At 45.7% G+C, this 23463-nt stretch overlaps 1 protein-coding gene across 2 annotated transcripts in view; it reads left to right on the top strand.

Moving 5' to 3' along the window:
* The window catches only part of LOC135505735 (prospero homeobox protein 1-like), a 53942-nt gene that overhangs the window by 14759 nt on the left and 15720 nt on the right, over positions 1-23463 (top strand). For both annotated transcript variants that reach the window (XM_064924815.1, XM_064924816.1), the window contains exons 3-4: positions 1890-1997; positions 17685-17879. In XM_064924815.1, coding sequence (XP_064780887.1) covers positions 1890-1997; positions 17685-17879 — 303 coding nt within the window. The remainder of the gene's footprint in view (positions 1-1889; positions 1998-17684; positions 17880-23463) is intronic.

Below are 23463 nucleotides of genomic sequence, written 5' to 3' on the forward strand. Positions count from 1 at the left end.
AGATTAAATTAATTAATTCATCGATTTCATCGAGCAAGGGTTTATTTAGTCTTCTAGGGCTTCTAGGGCAGTTATGACAGAAGTGAAGCTGTATGTATCTAGTAAGACATGTTGACTTACAAATACCCAAACAAATTATAAGCAGAAACATATATAAATTAGGCTAAAAAATAAATCCTGCATCTCCTGTCATAAAATCGTTCCACCGTCTGACTGTACAGCGCATTTTTTATCAGCCTATTTGCGGGTTTGGGTATTCTACGAGGAGTCGGAAACGTTCCACATGAATGTTGGTCCATGCTGAAGCGATGTCATCATGCAGTTTCTGTAGATTGGTTGGCGGTACACTCATGCTGTGTCCTATCTTTTCCCAAAGATGCTCTATTGGGTTGAGGTCTGGTGACTGTGCAGGCCACTCAAGTAAACTGAACTTGCTCTCATGTTCCAGGTGATGTATATGTACACAACAAACTGGCCAGGTGAGTGAGTAGGGCGGTTACGGATGGGTTATTACCAATTGCGGACAGGTGCGGGTGAACAAACAGCTGACCCGCGCATCAAAACAGCTGATGCCTTCCTTGACTGACTGACATGACACCCCATTATTGAGTGTAGAAACATTATACCATGAAAAGTTCCAACCGTAGCTAAATAAACATACAATCCAGAAGGAAAAGGTATTGTCCTACTTACAGACTTACAGAGTAGCCCTTTATTTGTCGGTTCAAGATATAATAGTTACGAGAGATTGCTTTCCGCTCAACGAGAGAGCGGGTTTACCCTCATCTCTTTTCATTGTCTTAGCCCCAGATTGATATTAGCTGAATTATACAGCCATTAATTCACCATGGAAATGGTTTGGGCCCGTCCGCAGCACAGATGTGTTCCAGGGATGCAGCGCCCATCGCTGGAGAGATTCAATGCCTTGGAGCCCCTCTTCCTCCTCCTCCCAAGGTTTGGCAGCACTAGGAAGGCTGGAGGCTGGGGGACGAGCAGGGGGTGTAAATGAAGTTGAAACAACTCTATCGTTCAATGTGCCTCCCCCCATCCACCCCCTGCTTCCTCCTGAGACTTCCCTTGGAAAACCTTAGTCTCTAAAATCTATGACGTGTGTATTTTAAATGAATAAGGTCTACAGCTCTGTTATAGAGAGACAAGGCACTTAAAGACTTCGTCAGGGTTGTCCCTTTAAAACCTTATTTTTATATTAATATGAAGCCAACGTCACGTTAGTGGATCCTGTCTTTGGTTGTCATGTCTTGTCGCCAAGCCATTAGGCTCCTCTCTCATAACCAGTGTTAACTGCTTTCTTTGTCTGTGATATGCAAATTTCATTTTTTTCCCCTTCCTTTTTTGGGGTGGAGGTTGGAGGGGGGTATGATGGGGGGAAGAGGGAAAGGCGTTTGCTTACTTTGACTGTGAAATTAGCTCCTTATGTAAAGGCACCAGCTGTGGCGCTGGCCAACGTTTTATTTACCGTGACACGCTCACACCTGATTAATAGTGGATGCTAATCGCAAGCAAATGGTTTGGCCCTGGTTCACTCACTACTCTCTAACAACTGATTCAAGATCAGCCCTACCCTTCTCCAGTGCTATCACTATCCTAAAATAATGAATGTGAAACGCATAATATTGGTTTGGCCTATATCTATTATAGTCTTCAAGGAAAACAATTAACTGACTAATTATTGTACATTAAGTACATGTTAGTTACATGTTATTTATATTAAAAAAACATCAACTGAAATAGCAGTGGTTTTAGGTCAAGTTACCCTAACATAACTATATGACTACACATTGAGAAGCATTGCAAGGTCAGCCATTTTAATTATAATTTTCCACCCTCCCCCCAAAAATATACATTTCCTTGACGGCAGACATGTTCAGATTCAGGAGGGTCTTTCCCCCAACCACCTGAAGAAGGCCAAGCTCATGTTCTTCTACGCCCGTTACCCCAGTTCCAACATGCTCAAGATTTTCTTCTCCGACGTCAAGGTGAGCCACACCCCGGGACCCCAACCTTTACCCCTCACCTTTCCACCTCTATCATCATGAAAAGGAGTAGGATGACGTAGGCCCTAGACGAATGTAGTTCCCTGAAGTAGAAGTTGCCATTGGGCACTGATCTAAAATCAGATGACCCTCCCAAAATCCTAAACTGAATTATTTACCCAGTGGTTATGGTAAGGATTTGGTGAGTGTAAGCTGATCCTAGATCTGTGCCTAAGGGATAAGGGCTACATGAAGCTCATGAAAACATACTCTGGGCTGGCACTCCTCTCCATAGTTATCTAACTGTGCATGTGTGTTCAACACCGTCTGTGTGTCTGTCCTTTGTCTTCCCAGCGGAAGTGACTGTCCTTGCCCCCAGTGACAAGTTGTCAGGACAGATCACCATGCCTGGACTTTTCTTCCTTTACTTTTTCTCTGTGTTTTTCTATGCCTGTGCTCTCACCTCAGACTGCAGTTAAAAGTTGAGTGAAGCAATTACTCTTCTCACTTCCCCCGAGATGTTCTTCCGGCATAGTGCTGTACTAATGTGAAGTGCCTGTTGTGTGTCTTACATTGCTTCTGTATGAGGAACTTTTCCCTACTAAGTCATGGCTTTATGCAAAAGAGAGAGGATGAGGAAGGTGCAATAGGTAATATTTAGAAGGGAGCGGGGGAGCATGGAGGTTACAGCATGGCAAAGGAAGTGAGAGGGAGCGATAGACATGGGGTAGATTTTTTTTAAACCTTTATTTTACTAGGCAAATCAGTTAAGAACAAATTCTTATTTTCCAATGACAGCCTCGTGGGTTAACTGCCTTGTTCAGGGGCAGAGCGACAGATTTGTACCTTGTCAGCTCGGGGATTCGATCTTGCAACCTTCGGTCCAATGCTCTAACCACTAGGCTACGCCGCCGCCCCATCATGAGATAGCGTGCAGTAAAGGAGTTATCTGAACGGTAGGGACAAGTGAGGGATAGACATTGGGGAGAGGACAGAATAGAGTGTAGAGAAAGAAGAGGGGGTATCTGAGCAGGTGTAAGGGTGGGAATGGAGAAGGAGGGAGTGGGTGAGGGAAATGGTAAGGATGAGCATGAGGTATGTGGGGACAAGGCCAGGGAGTGATCAAACAGCACAAGTTGGCTTGTGAACAACGCAGCAAGGCTACACAATAGCTGTGCTGGTGTCTTATATGCGGCCAAGTTTTGTTGTTGTTTTTGTTGAGTCCCTCTCGGACCATAAGGAGGGTAAAAACTGTGACCGATAGTTAAGGGTATTAAGATTGTAGGGTCTTTGTCTTGGCTAACAGTGGAGGACAATGGAGGAGGCAGAGCTAAGCTAGTGTCCGTATATGGGAATGGGAGCTGCCAGTTCATATACAGTCAATGAACTAAGCAGACCAGACCCAGCTTCAATCGGATTGGTGCCTATGGGAGAGCCACCCCTTAACGAGAATGGAACTGTGACAATTATTTTCAATGGTGAACGGCATGAGTGGGACACCTTCATTCATCCACCATCTTTGGAGACGCTAGTGGCTAACTAATTAGACATGGCTAGCTGATGCAAGGCAAGGAGAGTGGCATTCTTAGACATGTGCTCTAAGAGCTAATAATATCTTGACTAATAAGGTACAAGTTCCCAGTTGTTTTGATCACGGCATTATTCTTAGACTTTTTAAAAACATTTTACCTTGATGACCTTAGCCTACTGGATAGGCTTTTTTTTAAATAGCAGAACCCTGCTTAACTGACCGGTTAATGTCTGCTTGAAAGAGCCCGCCAGGGAGTTGTGAAGTGTGAAGTGTTACCAATCCTTAGGAAAGTTATGGAAAATATGGTGTTTGACCAGATACAACGCTATTTTACAATAAATAAATTGACAGCCTATAGGGAAGGATATTCAACAAGCACAGCATTTACACAAATGACTGATGATTGGTTGAGAGAAATGGATGATAAAAAGATTGTCTGGGCTGTTTTGTTAGACTTCAGTGCGGCTTTTGACATTATCGATTGTAGTCTGCTTCTGGAAAAAAATATGTGTTATGGCTTTACACCTCCTGCTATATTGAGGATAAAGTGTTACCTGTCTAACAGAACACAGAGGGTGTTCTTTAATGGAGACTCTCCAAAATAATCCAGGTAGAATCAGGAATTCCCCAGGGCAGCTGTCTAGGCCCCTTACTTTTTAAAATCTACTAACGACATGCCATTGGCTTTGAGTAAAGAATGTGTGTCTATGTATGCAGATGACTCAACACTATACATGTCAGATACTACAGCAACTGAAATGACTGCAACACTTAACAAAGAGCTGCAGTTAGTTTCAGAGTGGGTGGCAAGGAATAAGTTTGACCTAAATATTTAAAAAACTAAAAGCATTGTATTTGGGACAAATCATTCACTAAACCCTAAACCTCAACTAAATGTTGTAATGAATAATGTGGAAATTGAGCAAGTTGAGGTGACTAAACTGCTTGGAGTAACCCTGGGTTGTAAACTGTCATGGTCAAAACATATTGATGCAACAGTTGCTAAGATGGGGAGAAGTCTGTCCATGATAAAGCGCTGCTCTACATTCTTAACAGCACTGTCAACAAGGCAGGTCCTACAGGCTCTAGTTTTGTTGCACCTTGACTACTGTTCAGTCGTGTGTTCAGGTGCCACAAAGAGGGACTTGGAAAATTGCAATTGGCTCTGAACAGGGCAGCACAAGTGGGCCTTGGATGTGCACAGAGAGCAAACATTAATAATATGCATCAATACTTGTATCTGTGAGAGGTATTGACATGTTGAAAGCACCGAGCTGTTTGTTAAACGACTAGCACACAGCTCAGACACTCATGCATACCCCACAAGACATACCAACAGAGGTGTTGGCAGCAGCTAATGGAGATCCATAGTAAATACAAATACTAAATCGAATGAGCGTGGGAAGTGGGTTGGCCAGACAATGGCGTGATGCTGCGCCGTCTTGGCGCTTGTTTACTAGGGATGGTGGAAGAACGTTCTTACTACTGACCTGATAGGTACAGTGCCTTGCGAAAGTATTCGGCCCCCTTGAACTTGGCGACCTTTTGCCACATTTCAGGCTTCAAACATAAAGATATAAAACTGTATTTTTTTGTGAAGAATCAACAACAGGTGGGACACAATCATGAAGTGGAACGACATTTATTGGATATTTCAAACTTCTTTAACAAATCAAAAACTGAAAAATTGTGCGTGCAAAATTATTCAGCCCCCTTAAGTTAATACTTTGTAGCGCCACCTTTTGCTGCGATTACAGCTGTAAGTCACTTGGGGTATGTCTCTATCAGTTTTGCACATCGAGAGACTGACATTTTTTCCCATTCCTCCTTGCAAAACAGCTCGAGCTCAGTGAGGTTGGATGGAGAGCATTTGTGAACAGCAGTTTTCAGTTCTTTCCACAGATTTTCGATTGGATTCAGGTCTGGACTTTGACTTGGCCATTCTAACACCTGGATATGTTTATTTTTGAACCATTCCATTGTAGATTTTGCTTTATGTTTTGGATCATTGTCTTGTTGGAAGACAAATCTCCGTCCCAGTCTCAGGTCTTTTGCAGACTCCATCAGGTTTTCTTCCAGAATGGTCCTGTATTTGGCTCCATCCATCTTCCCATCAATTTTAACCATCTTCCCCGTCCCTGCTGAAGAAAAGCAGGCCCAAACCATGATGCTGCCACCACCATGTTTGACAGTGGGTATGGTGTGTTCAGGGGTGTGTTCAGGGTGATGAGCTGTGTTGCTTTTACGCCAAACATAACGTTTTGCATTGTTGCCAAAAAGTTCAATTTTGGTTTCATCTGACCAGAGCACCTTCTTCCACATGTTTGGTGTGTCTCCCAGGTGGCTTGTGGCAAACTTTAAACAACACTTTTTATGGATATCTTTAAGAAATGGCTTTCTTCTTGCCACTCTTCCATAAAGGCCAGATTTGTGCAATATACGACTGATTGTTGTCCTATGGACAGAGTCTCCCACCTCAGCTGTAGATCTCTGCAGTTCATCCAGAGTGATCATGGGCCTCTTGGCTGCATCTCTGATCAGTCTTCTCCTTGTATGAGCTGAAAGTTTAGAGGGACGGCCAGGTCTTGGTAGATTTGCAGTGGTCTTATACTCCTTCCATTTCAATATTATCGCTTGCACAGTGCTCCTTGGGATGTTTAAAGCTTGGGAAATCTTTTTGTATCCAAATCCGGCTTTAAACTTCTTCACAACAGTATCTCGGACCTGCCTGGTGTGATCCTTGTTCTTCATGATGCTCTCTGCGCTTTTAACGGACCTCTGAGACTATCACAGTGCAGGTGCATTTATACAGAGACTTGATTACACACAGGTGGATTGTATTTATCATCATTAGTCATTTAGGTCAACATTGGATCATTCAGAGATCCTCACTGAACTTCTGGAGAGAGTTTGCTGCACTGAAAGTAAAGGGGCTGAATAATTTTGCACGCCCAATTTTTCAGTTTTTGATTTGTTAAAAAAGTTTGAAATATCCAATAAATGTTGTTTCACTTCATGATTGTGTCCCACTTGTTGTTGATTCTTCACAAAAAAATACAGTTTTATATCTTTATGTTCGAAGCCTGAAATGTGGCAAAAGGTCGCAAAGTTCAAGGGGGCCGAATACGTTCGCAAGGCACTGTAAATGTTGTGACAGTTGAAACATACTGTGACTGCAACAGTTTAGCATTACGCTATCCTTACACTACTTCCCATGATGGATTAACTTGTGTGCTTTGACATGGTTCAGTTAGCCATTAGTATTGATCGCCAATTACCAGCTTCTCTGTTTTGACAAATGCCCAGACAGGTCATACATATGTTATTGTTATGGTGTGATGGATGAACAAGAGTTAAAACACAATCTTAGCGTTATGTCTGGTTTCCATATTTCAGACGTTACTTGAGAAAATATGAAGTTGATGTGATGTCAGATACAGTAAATGTCAGTGTTGTTTTAAAATGTTGGGGTCATAAATGAATGCTAAATACACAAACAAGGCTGTCCCAAACTGATGCTGTTGTGAAAATCTTTCTCTCTCTTTCTCTCTCTTTCTCTTTCTTTTCATGAAAGCACTTGTTTTGGACACTCACTGCCCCCACAACCCTCTTTCCCTCTCTCGTTTTCTCTCTCATTTTCTCTCTCTCGTTTTCTCTCTCTCGTTTTCTCTCTCTCTCTCTCTCGCTCTCTTTCTCTCGCTCTTTCTCTTTCACTTCATCTCTTTATCTCTCCTTCTGTCAGGCCTTTGTGTGTATTCGGCACACTGGCCTCAGTATTTGTACAAGTCGTGCTGTGGAGTGGATGAGGTCAGGAGGTTTTTCCTTTTACATGTCATTCCTTGTCTTTTCTTTTTTTCGCTGATGGTGTGGCATCCTCCCCCCGCACGACGAAAAGCCAGGCGCTGGATTTCAGGACTGGTTTTTGTAGAGTCAGCCAATAGACAACGAGAGATTATCTCCCACAATTCACCCCTGCAAAAACAGGAAGCGGTAGAAAGCCCTGATGACTGTGGGTGGGCTTTAGTCAGAGAGGGACGGGCCCCTTCTCTTTCTGCTCCTCTTGTTGTTTTTCAAATAGCTTGTTGGTCTGAGGTCATGTGTATGGATTCTTCCTCCTCTCCATTGTTTGGAAGGCAGGGAGCTAGATGGACGCAGAGCAGAGTGTACCTGTTTGTCTGTCCAGAGCAGAGCTGCTGGGTGACTTTGACATTACTGTCAATGTCATCACAATGTGCAGGAGACACCTTGTTGGTGTGTCTCTCTCCTTTGAGGTCTTGCAGTCTGCTGTATTTGTAATGTCATACTACAACGATCACTGATAATACAGAATGGGGATTTAACATTATTTAACATGACTTAAATTTACTCAGCAGCTCTCTAAAATATTACTGGATAAGATTATGACATGTACAATACATGACTAACAATATGTGGACATCTGCTGGTCGAAAATCTCATTCCAAAATCATGGGTATTAATATCGAGTTGGTCCCCCTTTTGCTGTCCCAACAGCCTCCACTCTTCTAGGAAGGCTATTCACGAGATGTTGGAACACTGCTGCAGGGACTTGCTGTCACGTATTATCAATGTGGGTGGAATCAAGCGCAGAGAGCAGATTAGTGATACGACAGTTTATTCTCCGGCGCACAAAAAACACGGTCAACCCAACACACAGGGTGGACAATCCAACACAGGATCAAAGACAGACCGGAGAATAAAACACAAGCACTACACCATCTGACATGAATACAAATAACAATCCCGCACAAAACAAGGGCGGGACAACCTACTACATATAAGGACATTAATTAAACTAAAATACACACAGGTGAAACTAATAAGACAAAACCAACAGACAAACGAAAAAGGGATCGTTAGTGGCTAGTAGGACGGTGACGACGACCGCCGAGCACTGCTCAAACAGGCAGGAGAGCCAGCTTCGGCGGAAGTCGTGACAGTACCCCCCCTCTGACGCGCGGCTCCCGCAGCGCGCCGCCACCGTCCTCGAGAACGACCCGGAGGACGAGGTGCCTGGCAATCCGGGTGGAGGCGGTGGAAATCTCTCAGGAGAGAAGGGTCCAAAAGGTCCCCCACCGGAACCCAGCATCTCTCCTCCGGACCGTACCCCTCCCAGTCCACAAGGTACTGTAGGCCCCCCACCCGGCGTCTCGAATCCAGAATGCCCCGAACTGTGTACGCCGGGGACCCCTCGATGTCCAGAGGGGGCGGAGGGACCTCAGCCACCTCACCTTCTTGCAGGGGACCAAGAAGGTGGCTCTGATGCCATGGAGCCAGGACCGGCTGGTAACCTAACACAGACTCAAAAGGGGACAAGTTAGTTGAGGAGTGGTGTAAGGAGTTCTGAGCTAGTTCAGCCCATGGAACATACCTTGCCCACTCACCAGGCCAGTCCCGGCAATAGGACCGCAGAAACCTGCCCACATCCTGGTTTACGCGCTCCACCTGCCCATTACTCTCGGGGTGAAAACCTGAGGTTAAGCTAACCGAGACCCCCAGTCTCTCCATAAACGCCCTCCATACTCTGGATGTGAATTGGGGACCCCGATCAGAGACGATGTCCTCAGGCACCCCATAGTGCCGGAAGACATGGGTAAACAAGGCCTCCGCAGTCTGCAGGGCAGTAGGGATACCGAGCAACGGGATGAGACGACAGGACTTAGAAAACCGATCCACAACGACCAGGATCGTAGTACTTCCCTGGAACAGGGGAAGGTCGGTAAGAAAGTCCACCGATAAGTGTGTCCACGGCCGTTGTGGAACGGGGAGGGGTTGTAATTTCCCTCGAGGCAGGTGCCGAGGAGCCTTGCTCTGAGCACACACTGAGCAGGAGGAGACATAAAATCTCACGTCTTTAGCCAGTGTGGGCCACCAGTATCTCCCTCTCAGACTCCGCACTGTCCTCTCGATGCCAGGATGACCCGAGGAGGGGAGAGTATGAGCCCACCGGATCAGCTTGTCCCGGACCCCCCTCGGCACGTACTGAATCCCCAATGGACAGTTAGGGGGGGCCGGCTCTGACCGTGAGGCCCTCTCTATCTCCGCGTCCACCTCCCATACCACCGGTGCCACGAGACATGACGGTGGAATGATGGGAGTTGGTTCAACGGACCGCTCCTCGGTATCATAGAGGCGAGACAGTGCGTCGGCTTTTGTGTTTTGGGAGCCTGGCCGGTATGAGAGGGTAAAAAACATGGCCCATCTAGCCTGACGTGGATTTAGTCTCTTCGCTGCCCGGATGTACTCGAGATTACGATGGTCAGTCCAGATGAGAAAAGGGTGTTTAGCCCCCTCAAGCCAATGTCTCCACACCTTCAGAGCCTTGACTACAGCTAACAACTCCCGGTCCCCCACATCATAGTTTTGCTCCGCTGGGCTGAGCTTGCTCGAAAAGAAAGCACACGGGCGGAGCTTGGGTGGCACGCCCGAGCGTTGGGACAGCACGGCTCCGACCCCAGCCTCGGACTCATCTACCTCCACTATGAACGCTAAAGAGGGGTCCGGATGCGCCAACACGGGCGCATTGGTGAACAGCTCCTTCTGACAACTGAAGGCTCTGCCCGCCTCTGCTGACCAGCGCAAGCGCACCGGTCCTCACTTCAGCAGTGAGGTGATGGGAGCAGCCACCTGACCAAAACCCCGGATAAAACTCCGGTAGTAATTGGCAAACCCTAAAAACCACTGCACGTCTTTCACCGTGGTCGGAGTCAGCCAATTATGCACGGCTGTAATGCGGTCATCCTCCATCACCACCCCAGAGGTGGAAATACGATACCCAGGAAGGAAACGGACTGTTTGAAAAACTCACATTTCTCCGCCTTGCAATACAGGTCATGCTCCAGCAGTCGCCCAAGTACCTTACGCACCAGAGACACATGCTCCACGCGTGTGGCAGAATAGATCAAGATGTCATCGATGTACACTACCACTCCCTGCCCGAGCAGGTCTCGGAGAATCTCATCTACGAAGGATTGGAAGACGGCTGGAGCATTCTTCAACCCGTATGGCATGACGCGGTACTCATAATGACCAGATGTAGTACTAAATGCGGTTTTCCACTCATCTCCTCCCCGGATACGCACCAGATTATACGCGCTCCTCAGGTCCAGTTTTGTGAAGAAGCGCGCCCCGTGAAATGATTCCACCGCCGGAGCGATGAGAGGTAACTACTGTAACTACCCCACTGTGATGGAATTTAGACCTCTATAATCAATGCACGGACGCAGACCTCCATCCTTCTTCTTCACAAAAAAGAAGCTCGAGGAGACGGGTGATGCGGAAGGCTGAATGTACCCCTGTCCCAGCAATTCAGAAACATATGTTTCCATCGCTACCGTCTCCTCCTGGGACAATGGATACACATGACTCCTAGGAAGTGCAGCGTTCTCCAGAAGGTTTATCGCGCAGTCCTCTCGACGATGAGGTGGTCATTGGGTAGCCTTCCTTTTACTGAAGGCGATAGCCAAATCGGCATATTCAGAGGGAATGCGCACGGTGGAAACTTGGTCTGGACTCTCCACCGTAGTCGCACCAACGGCAACTCCTATACGCCTACCTGAACACTCTTCTGACCACCCCTTAAGAGCCCCCTGTCGCCAGGAAATCACCGGGTTGTGTTGAGCTAACCAGGGAACCCCCAACACCACTGGAAACACAGGTGAATCTATAAGGAACAGACTAATCTGCTCCTTATGATCCCCCTGCGTTAACATGTCCAGCGGCACCGTAGCCTCCCTAATTACTCCTGACCCTAATGGTCGGCTATCTAAGGAGTGCACGGGGAAAGGTAGGTCTAACGACACCAGGGGAATCCCTAGCCTTAACGCAAGCCCACGATCCATGAAATTCCCAGCTGCTCCTGAATCGACTAGTGCCTTATGTTGTAGAGAGGGAAAAAACCCAGGGAAAGAAGTGAACACATACACATGACCGACAGGAAGCTCTGAGTGAGTGTGGTGCTTACTCACCTGGGGTGATCGAGCAGTGCTCCGCCTGTCCTCCTGACTCCCAGACGAGTTCCTCCAGCACCGGTCGGACGTGTGCCCTCGTCGACCACAACTGGTGCAGGAGGATACTCCTCCTCCGGTCCCCCTCGAAGCCGCCCCTCCTAATTTCATAGGGATAGGGGCAAGGGGGCTGGGAAGGGGAGACGACAGGGCCTGATCCGAACGCCCGCGGGCAGCCAGCAGGTTGTCGAGACGGATAGCCAAGTCGATGAGTTCATCGAACAGCCGTTCACCCGCCGCCCGACCCTCTGGTGGATGGTCAAAAATAGCTCGGAATCGGCGGGTGAACTCTGGGTAATTATCCTTCGCCGAGTCCGGACCATTCCACACTGCGTTGGCCCACTCGAGGGCTCGCCCAGTCAAGCAGGAGACGAGGGCGCTCACGCTCTCCTCTCCGGAGGGAGCAGGACGCACGGTAACCAGGTATAGTTCCAGTTGAAGGAGGAAACCCTGGCACCCAGCCGCCGATCCGTCATACTCCAGTGGGAGTGTCAGCCGAAGAGCCCCGGAGCCAGTTGTGGTTGCAGGAACAGGAGGTGCTGGAGAAGGGGGTGCTAGAGATGAGTTGGGGAGGCCACTCCTCTCACCTCGATCCATCCTCTCCATCATTTGGTCCATGGCAGAACCAATCCGGTGAAGCACGCTGGTGTGATGGAGGACCCTCTCTTCCATCGATGGGAGAGGAGACGCGGCTGCTCCTGCTGATTCCATGGTCCGGGGCGGGATTCTGTCACGTATTATCAAGGTGGGTGGAATCAGGCGCAGAGAACAGATTAGTGATACGACAGTTTATTCTCCGGCGCACAAAAAACATGGTCAACCCAACACACAGGGTGAACAATCCAACACAGGATCAAAGACAGACCGGAGAATAAAACACAAGCACTACACCATCTGACATGAATACAAAATAACAATCCCGCACAAAACAAGGGCGGGACAACCTACTACATATAAAGACGTTAATTAAACTAAAATACACACAGGTGAAACCAACAGACAAACGAAAAAGGGATCGGTTGTGGCTAGTAGGACGGTGACGACGACCGCCGAGCACCGCTCAAACAGGCAGGAGAGCCAACTTCGGCGGAAATCATGACACTTGCTTTCATTCAGCCACAACAGCATTCGTGAGGTTGGGCACTGATGTTGGCCGATTAGGCCTGGCAAGCAGTCAATGTTCCAATTCATCCCAAAGGTGTTCGATGGGGTTGAGGTCAGAGCTCTGTGCAGGCCAGTCAAGTTCTACCACTCTGATCTTGACACACCGTTTCTGTATGGACCTCGCTTTGTGCATGGGGGCATTGTCGTGCTGAAACAGGAAGCAACCTTTCCCAAACTGTTGCCACAAAGTTGGAAGCACAGAATGATCTACAATGTCATTGTATGCTGTAGCGTTAAGATTTCACATCACTGGAACTAAGGAGCCTAGACCGAACCATGAAAAACAGCCCCAGACCATTATTCATTCTCCACCAAACTTTAAAGTTGGCACTATACATTGGAACGTCAGGCAGCCTGGTGGTTAGAGCATTGGGCCAGTAACAGAAAGGTTGCTGTATCGAATCCCCGAGCTGACAAGGTAAAAATCTATCATTCTGCCCCTGAACAAGGCAGTTAACCCACTGTTCCCCTGTAGGCTGTTTTGTAAATCAGAATTTGTTCTTAACTGACTTTCCTAGTTAAATGAAGGTTAAATTTAAAGTCAATTCTGCTGGCATCCGCCAAACCCAGATTTGTCCATCGGATTGCCAGATGGTAAAGCATGATTCATCATTCCAGAGAACGCATTTTCACTGCTCCAGAGTACGATGGCGGCGAGCTTTACACCACTCCAGCAGAGGCTTGGCATTGCACATGATGATCTTAGGCTTGTGCACCCTAATGAACAGTTCTTGTGCTGACTTTGCTTCCAGAGGCAGTTTGGAATGATTTTTACCTGCTTCAGGACTCGGCGATCCCATTCTGTGAGCTTGTGTGGCCTACCACTTTGTGACTGAGCCGTTGCTGCTCCTAGACGTTTCCACTTCACAAAAACAGCACTTACAGTTGACCGGGGCAACTCTAGCAGGGCAGAAGTTTTACAAACTGACATGTTGGAAAGATGACATCATATGATGGTGCCACGTTGAAAGTCATTGAGCTCTTCAGTAAGGCTTTTCTACTGCCAATGTTTGTCTATTGAGATTGCATGGCTGTGTGCTCAATGTTATACCCCTGTCAGCAACTGGTCTTGCTGAAATAGACAAAATCCACTAATTTGAAGTGGTGTCCACATACTTTTGTATGTATAGTGAATGTCCTTGTTGTCTTACAGAAAATGAATAGGATTTTGTTTCGGTGTTGAAAAGAGCTTAATCATTGGGACTAGAGTGTTTTCCTTCTCTGGCACTGTGTGCATAGTTTTATGTAGTTTGCATGGTAGGGAAGCGTGTGTTTGTTTTGTTCCTTTATAGTTAACGCTTAAGGTTGACCTTTTGTAGGCTCTCGAGTGTGAGTGTGAGAAATACGCTCTCACCGTTCCTCTTAGCTAATCACGCCTACACATACAGGCACACACACACACTCCAACAGGCCATGGACATCTCATGTCTCTCTTGGCTCAGATTTAGGAGTCCCGGTGATGTGTTGCTTTGAACTAGTTCCCCCCGCCAGAACACTGACGGACCACTGAACACTCTGGTCCCTAGCTGATATCAGGGGATATTTCTCCCCCACAAGCAACTTAATGAAACAAGAATGGGTACCTGATTTGTTGTAACAACAAAGACTTTTAGTTGACACACATTGAATCTCTTACTTTCTCTCTCTCTGTATACATGTAACGTGTGATTAAACCACATTTCATCCGCGTACAGTAGATATTCCATACAGTAGATTTAACCATGCTTTGTGTCAGATAGATGTTGAGGTATAAAGCCTAGCCTGTATAATGAAAGCCATCCCTGTCCAAAGTGACAAGTCTATCAGTCAGAGGGCTGAAGTGACACTAAAGGTCTCCAGTGTGAGTGATCTCTTTCACTGACTTTAATCTCAGTATGCAGCCCTCAATCACACACACACACACGCACGCACACGCAAACACGCACGCACACACACTCCAACACATCCAAGAGAGAGTGATGTGTCTGAGTAGTGACGTATCTGTGATAGTGAACTCGCAAATGTATGTGCATGTGTGTGTGTGTCTCAGAGTCTGTGTTGTGGATGTTGGTTCTTGCCTGTGTACAGTAATAGCCCCTGTGTGTGTGTAATTGTAAGAGTCAGTAGTTTGTTTGTTTGACACTTCGATGTCATGAGCCTTGCTTGCTGACAGCTCACGTTCCTATACTGCCCTGGTCTATTGTCCAGCCCTGCAGTTCTCTATACTCCTCTCTCTCCCCCTCCTAACTCTAACCCGCCCGCTGTTCTGCTAACCCTGCACTTTAGGCCTCGTCACTCTGCCCCCACCCCACCCCTCCCCTCAACCTTCCCCTCGCCACCCGACCATGCCAAACAATGTCAGGCAGACATACTCTTTCAGTCCTCCTCCCATTATGTCACCCACAGACCATTCCAGAAAAGAGTGACCCCTCCTTTCCCCCCCTCCAGTCCCTTTCTCTCTCATACTCTCCCTATCTCACTTTATCTCTCCCTTTTTTGCTCTCTCCTTCTTCTCTGTCCCAGCCCATGCCTAGCTCAAATGAGGCCGTGTGTGAGCCTGCGCTAGTGTGTGTGCATGTGTGTGTGTGTGTCGGCCCGGATCAGATGAGAATGTGTTCTGGAACAATAGCCAGAGCCTAATCTCCATGTCAAAACCGCTCTCCCACCCCAGTGAGTGGCTGCTCAGCATTTAGTAACATTTTGTCTCCTATTCTAACAGAATCACAAAAAGAGCAGAGAGGAGGGGTGAGAGTGGGGGAGTTGGTGTAGGGGCGGGGCAGGGATAGGGGGATAGGGGGGTGTAAGTCTTTTAGGGGAGGGGGAAGGGCTGAGGAATAAGTTAAAGGCTTTTGGGGGGCTGAGGGCTGAGGTAAAGGGTTTTGAGGGATGCATGCATGTGTGCGTGTGCATGTGTGTGCGTATGTGTGTGTGACTGTCCAGGCTGGGGACTGTGCTGGGCCCTGAGGTCCTTATCTCCCTGTCTGGCTGTTTGGACAATGTGTTTTCACTAGCGAGGCAAAACGGAAGACAGCTCCAGCGCCACTAGGCCTTTAATAGGTTTATGTCCTATTGAATCCATGCAGCCACACAGATCAGATAGCCAGACCTTCTCAGCACTCATCATCTCTCTCTCTATATCTCTATCCCTCTCTCTCTCACTTTGTTTTCCTATTCCCACTTTCTTTTCTTTTCTTGTAGTCTGAGAGGTCTGGAGAAGCAGGGTGCAGTGCAGGGTAAATGGTGAATGGGGTTAAGTACATGTTTGAGCCCCCCGCGGGCAAGGGAGCTTTAGATGATGACTTAATCGTTTTCCTGGTCAATTATGTGTTTGTGGTCGCTCCCCTCCCAGCCCCGGTTATGATAGGGGGAGGTCCGTCCCCCAGGGGAAAGAGTAACAGACACACACGCTTGCTCTTTTTTTCTCTCTCCTTCTGTCTTACTTTATGTCTCTCTTTATTATTTTCTCTCTCTTAGTCCTGCTGCGGTCTTTCTCTCTCTTGTCTAGTATCTCTCTCTCTGTTATCATCCTGCCTCCAGACTCCCTGATGTGATATGAATCCCCCTATGCCCCCTTAACTACGCTCAACATTGATGTCTTCATCACAGAGCCCAGAAAGCCTTAAAACAATCAGTTCTGGACAATAATGTGGCCCTATATACTTTATAATGTCAAATAAAATAAAATCCAATATTATCAGTGTTGGTATTATCATGATGTCAATTAATTATCCAGGTTAAATAAATAACCATTCTTTTTTAAATAATTATTTTCATAATTATGATAATTATTATTTAAAATCTCTCTGACCCTTTATCTCTCACAGTTTAACTACCAGGGTTGGGCTCAATTCAGAATTGAATTGAGAATGCCTCCTGAATTCCAATTCAATTCTTGAATTTGATGTAGTAAAAACGATCAGAATCACAATTTCAATTAAAGGACATTTAATTTAATTCAGTTAAACTCATTGAAATTCAAATGCCTCTTCTATTTTATATTAGGTCTAGTCTATACAAATAAACATCTTGTACAATTTTCAGGACTAACTCTTCAAATTAATGATCAAGAAAAACAAAATCTGTATGCAAATATTATGCTAAGTTGTTATATTTCATTAATCACCTACATGTAGTTTTAATATGGTGTAAATACTACATTTCCCAGAATGTTAGTTTAACCTAAAATACATCATTTGAAAATCAAGACAAAATGGCTTCTTGTCACAAAAAGCTTAGAGATGTGATCTGAATAATGTTACTTCCCACCCTCCAATTCACTAACAAGGCTTTGGATGCAATGACTATTGGGCCAAATTGCTGTCATTTGCTTAGTTAAGCACCCAGATGAGTTTTAGCTATCATTTTTGGGAACAAGTCTATGCTAAGTGATAGAGCTATTGTCCCATATGTTTTAAATTGGTTGTCTACATTTGTATTGTTTGTAACCATGGGGGGGGGTTACATTCTCCAAGAATCAATGGGTTTACATTACATCCAAAAAGTACATGTCCACAAAATCTTTGCAGCAATCACGGATTGTGGCTTTAGAATACATAACACAATAAGGTAGCGTCTAATATAACTGCATTGTTTGTCGAGAAAATATAATTGCCTCTCCACACACTAAGGTTAAAAGAGTATATGAACATTGTTTCTAAGTGACATGTTTTTGGTGCTAGAGAAAAGTGACATGTTCTTTGGTGTCTGGAAGTGTGACCTGTTAGATTCAATGAAACACTCATGTTCTATGACTGAGTGCAATTTCATTGAATTACACTGAATTAAATTATATTTCCTGTCACAAACTCAAATTCAATTTCGACATCCTGTGAGGTGTGGCCATTCAATTCAAATATCAACTCAGTTGAATTGAGGTTAATTCCAAAATTCTGAATTGATGCCAATCCTGTTAACTTCTATAGTGTGAAAAAATGCATTCTAACAGTATTGTCATATCATCCTTATTATTAAAGCCTCTCTCCTCTCCTGTAGTTTAACCGCTGCATCACGTCTCAGCTCATCAAGTGGTTCAGTAACTTCCGGGAGTTCTACTACATCCAGATGGAGAAGTTTGCCCGGCAAGCCATCAACGATGGTGTCACCGGAGTGGAGGAGATGAGCGTCAGCCGCGACTGCGAGCTCTACCGAGCCCTCAACATGCACTACAACAAGGCCAACGACTTTGAGGTAGAACCGCTTTTAGTGCGACATTTACTGCTGTGCGACAATAGCCTCGCCTGAAAACTAATGTGATGCACAGTTTAATAAGGCTAATGGTGTTGAGGTAGGACACCGTTAAGTGCGACACTTATTCAGTACTACTCACTACCTGTCAGCTCACTCAGTATGTTTTTTATGTACAATAAAAGTGTCCTGAGACCAAACATACAGTAGACATACACTACCTGGAAAGGGTTAGTTCCCCTTAGGGGACTAGATAGATGTCTTTGACAATTTAAAACACAATACAATCACACGTGCATGGATATAAAATCATCAAGGATGAATTGTGGTCCTCTTAAATGAATAGTTAAGAAACTAACAAACATAAACGAAGTAGGTCCATACTTCGGAACATTAGAAAAAGTTTACAATTTAGCCTGGACCCCCTTGTCATTGGCATTAGCCAATTACAATTGTCGACGTCATTGCATGTGATAGGACGTTACATTGGAGCTGGTCCCACCAGATAACCTGGCACACGTTAGGCCTATGGTAACCTCACTAGCTGACAATGATACTTTTGTTCTACTTGGTCTGTCTCAAGTGTAGAGTGCCAATATTTCAAGATCCTTGACTAGGCTACTAGCTACTAACATTAGAAGTTTTCACGTACAGGTATATGACAAAATACCACGTTTTTGCTCATCGTTTCAGATATACTTTACATGCGCTTTTAAGGAAAAAAAGATAAAGTAGGTCTATACAACATTTAAGTTGTCATATACCGTCTTCATCATTGCTTCATTGACAGGCCACATTAACTGTGGGTTTGAGCCCCCCTCGCGTCAAGCATTTTTGTTAAGGAAAACACTGTTCACTGTTGGTCATTGGTCCTTGATTAAAATAACCCATATGTGAAAAAGTGGATGAATATTATTATACATATAAAATATTTATGTAACATAGCCTATAGCCTACAGTAGCAATGATTATTTATGTAGCAGTGCCAGTGCCTACTGTATGTGTCTGTCTGCAAGAGGGACTCCAACAAGAAGCTCCTCATTAAATGTATTCGTAATCTTAATTTAAGGTTTTCGCTACACATTTCTTCTCAACCCACTCAAAAACTATGAACGTATGAATGTAATTATACATTTCAAAGGGCGGGGGGGGCATGTGGAATTCGCACCCTTGCTACAATCTCCGACAAATACGAGGAGCTAACCACTGGGCACAGACATCAGTTCAACGTCTAGTTTTGATTTACACGTGGTTGATTTCACCAACGTGAATTCATCCTGAATCAACAAAAAAGGTCACATTTGTATTGGATTTCGGCTAAAAGTTGGGTGAAAACAATATGAAATGCCCTTACGGTGATAACTTTTTGCAAATCCAATCAGTTTTTCACATTGATTCAACATCATCACATTACGTTTTTGGTGGGTTGAAATAACGTGGAAACAATGTTGATTCAACATATGTTTGCCCAGTGGGATGGGGCTCTACACTGAGGCGTATGACCAATCAGTCAAACACATTTGATATCAGAACGTGCCGTTGGACTTCTGTTAAGTGCATTTTCATGAACAAGTGTTGGATCACATCCAACTACGTCAACGATTTGAATGGGCTGTTATGAAATTTGAACCGGATATAATCACGGCCATCTGTGCAGGTTAGGAAAGTCTGCCAGGTTATCTGATGAGAACAGCTAACATCGCTTTAGACCACGTGCACTACGTCAACGATTTGAATTGAATGATCTGCGTTTTGAGACGGAGGTCCGGGTTAGACTTAAACTTTTGCTAATGTTTGCAAGTATGACCTAGTAGGCCTAGCCTACACAGTAGACCTAGCCTACTTGGGTTCGTCAACGATTTGAATTGAATGCCTAAACTTTTGCTAATGTTTGCAAGTATGACCTAGTAGGCCTAGCCTACACAGTAGACCTAGCCTACTAGGCTTACTTGGGTTACACATATAACACGTAACAAAACAAAGGACAGGACTACATTGTCATAGTCTAGAGCAGGCCTCCCTCAGAAGATCAGCAATCCCAGGCTCCTAAACTGAGTTAGATGATGGTGATGCTAGATGATGGTGATGGAGTTGATTCCAGACGATGGTGTTGGAGTTGGCTTGCTGACCCTGATGTCGCCCTCCGCTCAGCCTCTCTGTAGCCTGGACTTGATAGTCCTCCACAACTAACGTGTAGCACCTACTTGGGTGGTTCCTCTGTGGCTGCTACAGCGCTAACAGCCCAGCACACATCAGTCCAGAGCAGTCACCATCCTCCCTATGAGCTCTCTACCATTTCAGTAATGCAGTAAGGTTTCATTGATCAAGAAGCACCCAGTGCTGGGATGCATATTTTAAATGCAAAAAAATGGCTAGCTAGCTAGCCAAACCAGACAAGTCAAGCTGACATCAGTCCTGCAACTGTAAGAATATCCAGATACTGTATATCCAATCAACAACTCAATGACTCAAAAACAAAAAAAGCTCATTAAAAAACACCCTCTTGTGTTCCCTGAGTGAGAACTACAGTAAGAGTGTTCTAAAGGCTTATGAAACGTGGCAGAACATCAAGTCCAGCACAATATGCCTTCAATGTCAGCTGACAATAGGCCTTAAAAAGTCTGCAGCTGAGAATGGCCTGGAGTAGTGGGTGTGTGTGTTTTGTTGTTGCTGCATTTCCCAGTGTCCTGCTCACCTCAAAGGGTACAGCCGTCCCTTGGACCGGCCGCCGTGCTGGCGAAGCACTTCTCCAGTGTGTGTGTGTGTGCATGTGTGTGTGATTGTGTGTCACTTTCAGGAGGGAAAATCTCACTGTTGTCAAGGTTAAGCGTCCCACTGTTTTAGCAAAAGGAAGAGGGAGAGAGAGAAAAAAGACAGGCTGAGAGGGAGATGGATAGAAAAGGGAGCGATGTAGGGGGAGAGCAGGGGGAATAGAGAGAAGATGAAAAGGGGGAGAAAAGGGGCAGAGAGAGGGAGAAAGAAGGATAAGAGGAGAGAAAGACAACGCTTTGTGGAGAGTGCCCTTGTGGCAGGGGAATTCTGTAGCGCTCACATTTAAAGTGCCTCTCTCTCCCTCTCCTATGTCCGTTATGTGTCTGTTGGGGCTCTTCTTCTCTCCTCACACCCACACACATACACATAAACACACACACACCTCCCCCATACACTCTTGGCCCACTTTGGGATTTGAACTACTCTAAGAGGAACAGAAGCACTTCCATATGAAGTCATAAGGCCAAAATGTACAGCATAACAGCAACCCAAGTTCCCCAACTCAAATCAGACAAGACAGACCAGGCATTCTTCTCCTGTACCAGGAAACTAGCCTTGGCCTGGGTTAGGGAACTCTCAATTTACATACATGAATGTAGAAATTTGCAAGCAGACAGAGAGAGGGAGAGGGAGAGGGGGAGAAAGAGATGGTGCAGGTGAATAAGTCTTCTATTGACTGAGGAGCTGGTACGGGGGTGTGGGGGAGGAGGGTGTAGACGTTTTGCATATTAAGGTTTTTCGCGGCAGGTGTCTGGGAGATATAAGAGCTGATTACAGAGGAGCACAAGAAAAATTTGCCCAGCGATGCAAATACACCACGCCGACACAAACGAACTGCCTTGGCCCGTGTGAAGTCTGCCAGTGCGTGCGTGTGAGGGTGTTTTGTCTCTCTGGTGTGTGTGTGTGTGTGTGTGTGTGTGTGTGTGTGTGTGTGTGTGTGTGTGTGTGTGTGTGTGTGTGCCCTGTGAGTCAGAGATGTGAGGTGTAGATAGAAATATACTGGATTTGTATCTAGATGCCCCCAAGGAGAAGGAAGGGAAGTGATCTATAGAAAAGGGTCTTGGGGGCATCTAGATACACATCCAGTATTTTTCCATCTACACTTCACATCTCTGACTCACAAGACACACACACACACACACACACAGGTCTGTGCTTTTTCTTGTTTGATGATATTCTGATCTGTCACTGTGCTCCACTAATACACTCCCATCTCACTAATACACTCCCGTCTCACTAATACACTCCCGTCTCACTAATACACTCCCGTCTCACTAATACACTCCCGTCTCACTAATACACTCCCGTCTCACTAATACACTCCAGTCTCACTAATACTCTCCCGTCTCACTAATACACTCCAGTCTCACTAATACACTCCCGTCTCACTAATACACTCCTGTCTCACTAATACACTCCAGTCACACTAATACACTCCCGTCTCACTAATACACTCCAGTCTCACTAATACACTCCCCGTCTCCTAATAGTCTCACTAATACACTCCAGTCTCACTAATACACTCCCATCTCACTAATACACTCCCGTCTCACTAATACACTCCAGTCTCACTAATACACTCCAGTCTCACTAATACACTCCAGTCTCACTAATACACTCCCGTCTCACTAATACAGTCTCACTAATACACTCCCGTCTCACTAATACACTCCAGTCTCACTAATACACTCCCGTCTCACTAATACAGTCTCTCCCGTCTCTCACTAATACACTCCAGTCTCACTAATACACTCCCATCTCACTAATACACTCCCGTCTCACTAATACACTCCAGTCACACTAATACACTCCCGTCTCACTAATACACTCCAGTCTCACTAATACACTCCCGTCTCACTAATACACTCCCGTCTCACTAATACACTCCAGTCTCACTAATACACTCCCATCTCACTAATACACTCCCGTCTCACTAATACACTCCAGTCTCACTAATGCACTCCAGTCACACTAATACACTCCCGTCTCACTAATACACTCCCGTCTCACTAATACACTCCCGTCTCACTAATACACTCCCGTCTCACTAATACACTCCCGTCTCACTAATACACTCCTGAGCTCTTCTTTTGTAGTTATTGTTTTCTCTCCTCTTTCATTTCTCTCCCATCTTTCTTTCTCTCTACCTTCTGTTGCCTCTCTCCTTTCATTCTTTCATCCCACTTTTTGCATGTCTTCTGCCTATCCTTCCCCCGCCCTCCATCCCCTCCTCTCCCCCTGTTCTGTTTTCCCCCCATTAGGAAGTTTTTATGGCATAATTGCCACATTCCTTCTGGCACAGTGAATACCAGCTGTAATTAAAGAGCATGTGTTAATTACCTGCCCCAGCTCTCTCTCTTGCTATCCTTTTTTCTCAGCCCTCTCTCCTTCTTTCTTCCCCTCTTCTCTCTTCCATATCTCTCTTCTTTTTCGCCCCATCATCAAAATACCCTGTCTAACCCCCGTCCTCCTCCCAGATTTGTTCTAACCGTAAAAGTCAAACTCCCCCATTCATAAAGGTAACTGTCCTTTCTATGCTTTCCTGACACCCCAAAACACCATAAGACTTTTTCTTCCTCACTTTCTTTCTCTCTGTCGCCTTCTCTTCTATATCTCTCAATTTCCTCTCTCCCTTTCATAAGGCTGAATGGTGGGAGAAAAAGTGTCAGAAATAGAGGCAGAGAGAGTAGGGGTGGGGGGTGATGAAGATACATTTTTATGATGGCTCAAGGAACATCTCATATTTCCATAAGAGGGACTAGGCCAAGTTTCCACTATTAGTGCCCCCCCCTCCCACACACACACACACACACAC

Source organism: Oncorhynchus masou, chromosome 19 (assembly GCF_036934945.1).
Source record: "Oncorhynchus masou masou isolate Uvic2021 chromosome 19, UVic_Omas_1.1, whole genome shotgun sequence".
Classification (NCBI taxonomy): domain Eukaryota; kingdom Metazoa; phylum Chordata; class Actinopteri; order Salmoniformes; family Salmonidae; genus Oncorhynchus; species Oncorhynchus masou.